Source organism: Ostrea edulis, chromosome 5, assembly GCF_947568905.1.
Source record: "Ostrea edulis chromosome 5, xbOstEdul1.1, whole genome shotgun sequence".
Taxonomy (NCBI): domain Eukaryota; kingdom Metazoa; phylum Mollusca; class Bivalvia; order Ostreida; family Ostreidae; genus Ostrea; species Ostrea edulis.
This window is the reverse complement of record NC_079168.1, coordinates 20,561,047-20,571,306: the sequence shown is the minus strand read 5'-3', so window position 1 is coordinate 20,571,306 and position 10,260 is coordinate 20,561,047. Positions and strand designations below refer to the sequence as shown.

General features: G+C 36.8%; 1 protein-coding gene across 1 annotated transcript; it reads right to left on the bottom strand.

The window, feature by feature from the left end:
* Window positions 1–2,932: 2,932 nt before the first annotated feature.
* Window positions 2,933–6,949, bottom strand: LOC125652535 (E3 ubiquitin-protein ligase PDZRN3-B-like). Its single transcript, XM_048881835.2, has one exon. It carries the CDS (start codon window positions 4,467–4,469, stop codon window positions 3,480–3,482), a length of 990 nt encoding a protein of 329 aa, XP_048737792.1. The 5' UTR covers window positions 4,470–6,949; the 3' UTR covers window positions 2,933–3,479.
* Window positions 6,950–10,260: the final 3,311 nt, after the last annotated feature.

The window sequence follows — 10,260 nt, the reverse complement described above, 5'->3', positions numbered from 1 at the left end:
GGGCATAGCAAAATATGCATATCTGCCAGACACGTATGTGATTTTAACGAGAGAGAGAGAGAGAGAGAGAGAGAGAGAGAGAGAGAGAGATTATCAGTTTTTGCGGAATAAATTGAAAAATCGTTAATTATTGAAGACTTACAAGTAAAACTATATACGGTTTAGAGAAAAACCATCGTCCTACACAACTCCTCAAACCGTAGAGAAAAATCATCGTCTTGTCCAATTCCAACTCAGTCAAAATTGTCAATGATCATTTTATGCTTGAGTATAGTTGTCCCCCCCCCCCCCCCCCCCGCCTCTTTATAGATATGCTGGATACGCCCCAGGCACCCATGTCTTTGTATTTTGATAATAGTAAGAACAATAGAATAAGCAGGAAATTAATTGCACAATTCGTTCTATTTCTTTTTTGTAGCTGGGGAAATGAATCAAAATAAAGCTTGGTTGTACATCTGATTTTCTGCAGTGGATTCGATGCTGTTACTTGTACTATATGTGTGGCATTGATTTCTTTGTGACTTTGTAATTTATAGTCATATAGTAAAACATATTTGAAGAAAGCTGATCTCCAAACAGAATACATTTTGTAGACAAAGCCCAAGGGCTGCCTTTATAGATCAGATGCCGTCTGTCAATTACAGCAGAAATCAGTCGTGTGATATGACTGACATGATCAGCTATAGAATAGAATAGAATAGAATATGATTTATTTCCAAATTAGGGCCCTCTCGGGCATACAGCATACATGATTGTTAACATTTCAATGTGCAATGACGATAAAAAGAAAAACAAAACAAGAGTAAAATCTGCACTATTAGTATGAGCAATGTTCATACATGAGACGTTTGAACATGATAATACTTATTTGCATTATATGTAAGTACCACCGTGTATCCTAATGCAAAACAGTCAGAAATACACATAGGGGAATATATATATATATATATATATATATATATATATATATATATATATAGATGTCCATATATATACATGCACACAACAACTCTACATGTAATAATAGTAAAGGTAGTAAAGTACATATGATTAACTCCACTGTAATGCAAAAGATACCACGGGACGGTGCATTGGTACTAGATCAACATGTCATGTTTATAATGAGTGCATATGTGCAATATGGTTTCATATGGTTCACACATAATATACAGTAATACTAGTAGTATGAGCTTAGACAATGTACATAACACGAGACATTACTTGATGTAATATATGTAAGTACCACCGTGTATCCTAATGCAAAACAGTCAGAAATACACATAGGGGGGGGGGGGGGGGAAATACATATATAGATGTCTATATATATACATGCACATAACAACTCTACATGTAATAATAGTAAAGTACCACCTACTTAATTTGAAAGGTGAGTTAGTGGAATAATACATTATATATTTTGCAGCACTGTGTTGCACAAGTGCCTGTGGACATGATCATATTCCCCAATTTTACAACAAAAAAACATTTTTAGAATAAATATAACCTTTTTCATTTAATTACTCGTCTGTGGGTGCATAGGAATAGCATATAGCGAGTAAATAAACGAAAATAATTTGATTTATTCAATAAATATCATTCGTGTACAAGGGGCGGGGGTGTTATGATCACACATGTATCCACAACTGATGCGAGTCGAATCATTCAGCCGGCCGTCCATCCGATGGATACCGTTAAGCACTACGTATAACTGCGCTCTTCGCTCAGTACAGCTATATAACACTGTGGTATAATGAGATACAATAAAATCAAAAGCAGGTCCAATAACAACGAGTCATTTCTAGGTTATCATTAAAACAGATTTTCATTTTATGGGATTAGAAACCTCAAGAGATCACATTAACGTGGTAGATATAGACTCCTTATAATGCTAAGGACACCTTTAATTCTATCTATTAAATTTAATTCGTGACTCAATTTAATATGCGCAATCTCGTGTCATATTCTTGCAGACCCTTAGACCTACTTCATAAATCGACACATCAAAGGAAAATCATGTCTCCCAAAAGTCCATTTTCCGCACTCAGTGCTCTAAAGTCTAAATAACGATTAACGACTAAATTGTCTTTAAAGAAAGCATTGCGTTCCTCAGCCCTGGTGTTTACGAGCACTCAATAATAAAAAACAAAAACAAAAAAACTCTAGTGACTAAAACAACTTGAAACACAAGTACAGCATAAAATGGTTTAGTTATTGCTCATTAATAGAAGAAACTTTATTTTATAATTGCTATATTTCTTTTCTTTGTTTTATCGTTTTATGATACAATAATGACAGGAAGTGTGCCTTGGCCACTACTGTGCGCCGATAGATATGGCTGTACGAGATAGGATCTATTGATTTTGGAATAATCATTCCTATAGCACAACGCCAGGAAGTGAACACAAACGATAAAATAGGAAACACTGTCAAATTAATGGTTTATTACTGATTCCGTGAATAAAATGGTAAATTACACAAAGGTGTGAATAAATTCCGAGATGTGAACGGTTTTCCAATGAAAAGTAAATAGTAAGATTTAACACCCACCCACCCCAACAAAAAACCCACCACACCCCGACTTGCCTTTTGAATGAAACCATGCGAAGCCTTCTCGTACACACATATACACTACTAAATTAAAAAAAATAATAATAATAGAAACTATCCATTATACTGACTGAAGTACAAGTACAGAAACATGCCCCGTGTTTTTATGAACATGCAAGTGAAATTGTGTAGGATAATGAAAATTTAAATGACTTACGAAGTCTGTTATTTGATATTTTTGAAAGTTAATGGTTGTATTTACCGTGCGGATAATGATTATCATTATTTCAGCGCACTCGTAATTAAAGATGACGCGACTTCAAAATAGCTTTTAAAATGTAGGGATAAATGATTTTTTTTTTTCCCTCAAAGAAAAGTATCATAACACAATTAAATTCTTTGATTGTCCATTCGCAGGAAACGAGTCACTTCACTAAGAATACAAAAGTTAAAGGACTTCAAATTGCACTTTATTAGCCTATCATCAAATACTTGTAGCTAGTTTGAAATTCCCTAGTTCAATACAGAAAGATAAAAGTCACATGTTTGGGATTATTACACACAAATGTGTGTGGTTTCAAGAACCATTCAAGCAAGATACGAAAATGAGGACAGATTACTGAATTGACGGGAATTCGACACAGGGGTGTCGATTCCGTTCGTGAGAGATGGATTTAAAATGTCTGTCACAGTAAAATATTCAATAAGAGGTACGGCTACCAAAAACACAGCCAGCAAATCGTTACACTCCAGAATTAGAATTGTTAATACATTATAGAAATGTCCCACGTTTACGCATGCGTTACAATTTTGAATCATCTGCTATATCATCGATGATGGCAACACTGTCACCGAGATATATCTTATTTACCAGTAATTAATTAAATGTGTTTTCATATAACTGTCCTTTTTCAATAAATTTCATGTCTTTTTCATTGATAAATGCGATGCTCACACGAGTCCCTATCAGAGTGAGCGTATTGTCGATATCTAGCGATGCTCTGAAGCCAACAGTGGAAGTTGATTCTTTGACTTTCGCCGAACCAGTTGCTTGCAAAAGCAGTGGCAACAAGCATGTGGACATCGTGTTCATACTGGGTGCCGCAACGAGCATATTGCTCATAAGACCGTTTTACAGCTGCAAAAATTTTGTTGCTGTCCACATACGACGGTTTCTTTAACAGAAATCTGGCGATGAGCAAGGACAACTTGGCCACTGTCTGTGGTGTGTAGCCGTAGTCGTAGTCCGGGTCGAACTCGGCGTACTGCACATCCAGAATCTCGTTCCTCTTCTGCTGCAGCTCATCCTTGCATCTCCTGTACTCTCTTTCAAGAACACGATTCTTCGACTCGGATATTTGTAAATCTCTTTTCAAAGATTTTAATTGAAATTCTAATGAGGAAATCTTTGCAAGAAGTCCTGAAAATTCTAAAGATGTAGCTTTATTTTCTAGAGATATCGCTTCCATAGATTTACGCATAAAGGAGTCGTAGTTTTCATTCTTCATAGATGCCGCAATGCCCTCGCAAGTCACTTGATGGTTTGCAAGTTCTGACCGGCTCACCATTTCTAAACATCCTGCACATTTTTCAAGAGTGTATCCGCATACCTCTAGGTGTGCTTTCAATCGTTCAAGTTTCACAACTACTTTGCATCCACGGTCGCTATTGTCACACATGACATCAAAACCGTTCACGAGATTGCGAAGACATAACACTGGTTTTGCGTCCTTCAGCGACATAGTGCTTCTGCATTCAGGACATGAATTCACTCTCGGTTTACTCATCCAAGTCTCCAGGCAACAGAAACAAAATGTGTGCCCACAAGGAGTCAACACAACATCCTCGATGACAGAACTGCAAATTCCGCATATCAAATTCGGGTCCACAGTCCCAACAAATCGGTGTGTACTAAAACCCATCGTTTAAATAGAATTTTAAATCTTCAAAATGAAGAGTCCTTTTCTCACATGTAAAATCATTTAAAAGTTTATCATATCGTGGACAAGTCCTTCTGACGCCCTCTGCTGTCCTGGAGGTCCTTGATGTTACTCATCCGGCGCTCCGCGTGGACTGAGCTTACTCAGCGCTAGATACCGTGTATTGACGCTCAAGATCGATATACCAGACTGATTAAAAGATAGGTGTCCTTAAACTGTCACTTCTCAGCGTAGTCGGTTTATCATGCACATTAATTAATATCCCAACATGAAAATTGTCCCTATTATCTGAAATATTTTACATTTACCTAAAATCTTAAAAACGAATCTCTATTTCAAATAATAATTTGATTTTCATGCTTTCTTTTCAGCTGTGTCAAAGGGGATTAAGTTCATTACGAAAATAAAGTTTAAAATGACAGCGCAAATACACAGAAATAGTTTATTTACTGTACGAGTCACGCTTCAAATGACAGTGTTTTCCTGATCCCGTACTATAAAAGATCAAAATCTCTACACACGCATTTCGATGTAACATACATCTAAAGAAAGCAGCTTTAATTCCATTTTCTGTGTGCAAATATTATCAGTAAAAATGCATAATGATTAGCTTCAAGCCACTGTCTATAAATCCCTGATTGAAACAAAAGCCAAAGTTTACAAGTATCGTTTTAATTGATTTACTTTAGGGGAATGCACAGTACAGCTATGCCGTTTTAGGTAAACACCCATTTGGGTCGCTCCGAGTTGATGCAGAATATTTCTATTTGCATATTTTCTGCATAAGGCAAATAGTAATTTACATACCAGAGCCATAGTTTGTTACGTGAACCGATGAAATCGGATTTCAAGAATAAATCAGAAAATATGGACAATCTCTTTATATTTTAATATTAAAAAAGATAAGAGTACATGCGATTTAATTTGGGTGGGTTTTTTTCTTGCAGTTGAATATATTTATGATAAAGTGTACTGTATTATTTGACGCAGGAATCCATCTGATATTTCATACTCGCCCTAACATATTAATTCTCAGCGTGTACACTTACATTTGTGTAGGGGTTACTGCTTGTTGTGTCACACCTGTATATTTATTTGATGAGGACCTGAGCATTCAGAGAGTCCTTCAGGTGTAGCCTCCCGAAGGAACCCGTTCATTAGAATTCATTGCTGCAAGTTACGTTAATTAAGCAAACACCATCTGTTCACTCTGAATAATTCACTGATTCTGTTGGGAAAGAAAGTGCATCAGTATAGCAAAGGCATCGAAAAGTAATTCTCGAGGGATCAGCTGACCTTTGATCCGGGAGCGGTTCCCATAATCCGAGGATCTTTCAGAGAGCCCCTTATAACAAACTTGTTAAAAATAAATGCATAATTCACAGCGACAGTCTGTCGTGTTTTACCTGTGTATTCAATAGCTCTACTCAACAGGTATATCAAAGGTTTAGTACCTCATACGTAGTCCATCATAAACTTAGTTTGAATAATCGACAATCAAAATCGATTCGAAGATCCAAGTCCATGAAGTATTGTATAAATATGACCTCCAGCGATTGAGAAGAGATGTCAATTATTAATACGAAGACTTCCAACACAAAATGATAAGGAACGATAAACCAGCACTGTCCAGATAGATTTCATTTCCTCTTTGCAGTCTTGAAACACGGATCTGTTGTAAGGAATACTTTGAAAAGATCATCGACCACTTTTTTTTAACAACTCTGACTTGAACACGCATACTTTCGAAGTATATATCAAAGAAACCACCCTTGTCCGTGGGATGAGCATGGAAGTAAAGTCTCTATACTAAACCTGCATAAACCAATGCCCAATGTAATGGCAACTAACATGGTAACAAATTTGTATCTACTTCACGATAAAAATCAAAGTGCATGTACCATGAAATATCGCCCCTAATTCAAGTAAAAACATAAATGTATTTCTATTTTGCCTTGTGGATGATTCTTCAAGAGAAAAAGAATAGAGAGCAGCCACCTTTGAAGGTACTTCTGACCGTTAAAGTTGTGACCCTCCAAATGGTTAATATTTCCGACCAAAGGCAGAAAAAACCCCTCAACCGAGATTTGCCATTTATTGTACTACTACTGAAACTAACGCCCGTTTTAACACGAGGCCCATGGACCATATCCCTCACCTGAGTCATCTTCGCCCTGCTGTTGTGATTTCTTTCTTCAATCTTTATTCTCATGAAAAATTTCAAAGGGTCACGACATATCTGACCATAAATTCACACATGGAGATGCCTCAACACCAATATGACATGACCTTGCTGTTTCGGGAGAAAGTGAATGTCGCATAGATCATGGTATGGAATTAAGTCTTGCCGTAAGGAATCTATAAATATATTGAATAGGGCGATTTTTTTTTTTTAAAGTAGGTCATAAAGCTTAATACTAAGTAAGAGGCCCATGGGCCTTAATGGTCACCTGAGTATCATAGCCCATATTTGCATTTAAGCCTCAATATGGAGTCTTTTGTGCACATGTTTATGATCTTTCAAAATATGCATACAATTCCTATTCAATTACATAAGAAGGAAGAATGGAAGCTTGAAGCATATAAATCATTTTGCCCCCCCCCCCCTCCCACGAAAGTCTCAACCCGACCAAATAGGCCGTGAATTTCACAATTTGAAAAGAGGACATAACGGACATCAGAACCATGTATTTAGTTTATCTCTCATAACTATGATAGTAGATAAGAAAAACAAGTGGCCCATGGGCCACATCGCTCACCCAAGTCACCTTGGCTCATAGTTAAAGATTTTCCCTAAAATTCGCATGTAAAACTTTGATCCTTATTGTGGACCCAACCTACCCCCGGGGGCCATGATTTTTACAGACTTGAGTTTGCACTTTGTCAGAAAGCTTTCATGTAAATATAAACTTCTTTGGCCAAAAGGTTCTTAAGAAGATCTTCCCTATATGTTTCTTTGTAAAACTTTGATCCTCTAATAGTAGTCCCACCCTACCCCCAGGGACCATGGTTTTAACAAACTTGAATCTGCACTATTTCAGGAAGCTTTCATGCAACTGTAAATTTTTATGGCTCGGTGGTTCTTGTGAAGATTTTTAAAGACTTCCCCATTATATTTCTATGTAAAACTTTGATCCCCTATTGTGGCCAAATCCTACTCCCAGGGGCCATGATCTAAACAAACTTGAATTTACTTCATACCAGGGAGCTTTCAGATAAATCTCCACTCTCATGCCCTAGTGGTTCTTGAGAAGACTTTAAAACAAATCCCATATATTTGTGTGGAAAACTTTTGATTCCCTATTGTGGCCCAACCTACTCCTGGGAGTTATGATTTTAACAAACTTGAATCTCTACTATGTCTTGAAGCCGTTTATGTAAATTTCAGCTCTTCTGGACCAGTGGGTCTTGAGAAGAAGATTCTTAAATGATCCCACCCTTCTTTTGCATTTTTGTGATTATCTCCCCTTTCAAGGGGGAATGGCCCTTCATATGAACTTGAATCACTTCACGTAAGGATGATTTGTACCATGTTTGGTTAACATTGGACCATTAGTTCTGGAAATGATTTTCCTATATATCACCATGTTAACCTTTGATCCCCTATAGTAGCCCCACCCCACCTGGCGGCCATGATCTGAACAAACTTGTACCTAATCTATACATCAGGAAGCTTTCAGGTAAATCTCCACTCTTTTTAAGATTTTCCCATTATATTTGCATGTAAAAAAAAAATTGATCCCTATTGTGACCCCACCTTATCCCAGCGGTCATGATGTTAACAAACTTGAATTTCAGCTTTTCTGGCTCAGTTGTTTTTAAGAAGATTTTTAAATGACCCTCACCCTAAGATGGCATGGTCCTTCATTTAAACAAACTTAAACTCCCTTTACACAAGGATGATTTATACCAAGTTTGCTTGAAATTGGTCTAGTGGTTCTGGAGAAGAAGTTGAACGTATGAAAAGTTTACAGACAGACAGACAATGGGTAGTCAGAAAAGCTCACTTGAGCTTTCGGCTCAGGTGAGCTAAAAATAATAAGATTTTTATACATTTTCATATGTGGCTATAATTATAAATATTATAGGCCCTGTTAAGAGCTTCAACCCCTGACCCAAGAATTTCTCAGGTAGAGAGCTTCATGGACACCATTGTTATGCATTTAGCTTTTCTCAAAGATATATGGGAGTAGCTAGAGAAGAGTTTTCAAAAATTCAATACATTTTTACTATATGGCCATATTGGCCCTGCCATAGGGCCTCAACCCCTGCCCAAGGAGCCATGAATTTCACAATTTAGGTAGAGAACTTCATGTATGCTGTACATTATAATCATGCATTTATTTTTTCTCTCAATATAAATGGGAGTAGAGAAGAAGCTTTTCTAAGATTTTATACATGTTCACTTTATGATCATATTGGCCCTGCCCTAGGGCCTGAACCCCTGACCCCGGAGCCATGAATTTCAAAATTTTTATAGAGGGCTTCATTAACATCACAACCATACATTTAGTTTTTCTTCCGCATCTGTAGGATTTGGAAAATATGGCCTTTTAAAGCATGAGTGGCAAGGTCATACATTTCACAATTTGTAATTTCTCTTATCCTAGAGATGCATCACCCCCAAAATGGTAACAATTTGCCTTGTAATTTTCAAGAAGTTAAAAATGTAAAATTGTTAATGGATGACACTCAAAGACCAACTGCAATATGTTATGCGAGTGACTCAGGTGACCTAAAAATGTTTTGTCCCAAGAAATGTTTATAAATATTACACAAGAGAGCCCCATCACTCACTATTTCAAAGTAAAAGTATTTAAATTTGGGACGAACTAAAAGGCCAAGATCACAAGGTCATATATGAAAGACCTTACTATAAGGAATCTTTATTCAAATTATGAAAGCTCTACCTGAACTAGTTTAGGATAAATTGAATATTAATAAGTCAAGTTTTCTTTTAAAGAAGGTCAAACTCACATGCTTAAAAACTTTAGTACTAAAGAAAACATCATGTAACAAGGAATGTGCATAGGAAATTCCTATCACTCACCACTCAAAAGTTATGATCCAGGTTAAATTTTCGGAGAGACAGGACAAAATATGCCCTCGACTATACATGTAATTGCAGGGGCATAAAACTTGAATCCACACAACTTGTGAACATTTGCATTTGATTTAGTGTGGACCTGCTACTTTCGGAAAGAATTTGTTTAACATTTGTTTAATTTTAAAATTTCTGTACATTCCTATATACAACCTTGATCCTATGTTGTGGTCTCACCCTACCCACAGATACAAGGACTTGAACAAACTTGAATCTACTCTACATGCATGTCTGGAAGCTTTCATATAAATTTCTCCTTTTCTGGCTCAGTGCTTCTGGAGTAGATGCTTTTTTCTATAACAGCACGCAAAACTTTCACCTCTTATTGTGGCTCTATTCTACCCTCGGAAGTCATTATTTGAGGGGAAAACCTTGCAAGTACTCTATGTCAGGAAGCTTTCAATCAAATTTCCACTTTTCTGGCCCATTGTTTCTTGTTGAGAAGATTCTTCCTATACATTCACATGAAAAACTTTGATCCCCTATTGGGGCCCCACCCTGCCCATGGGGACCATTATTTGAACATCAGGAATCTTTCATGTAAATTTCCATTTCTCTGGCCCAGTGGTTTTTGAGAGGATTTTTAAAGAATTTTCTTCTATATTAGCATGTAAAGCACCTATGGATGATCTGTTCCAAGTTTGATTGAAATTGGCCCATTGGTTCTGG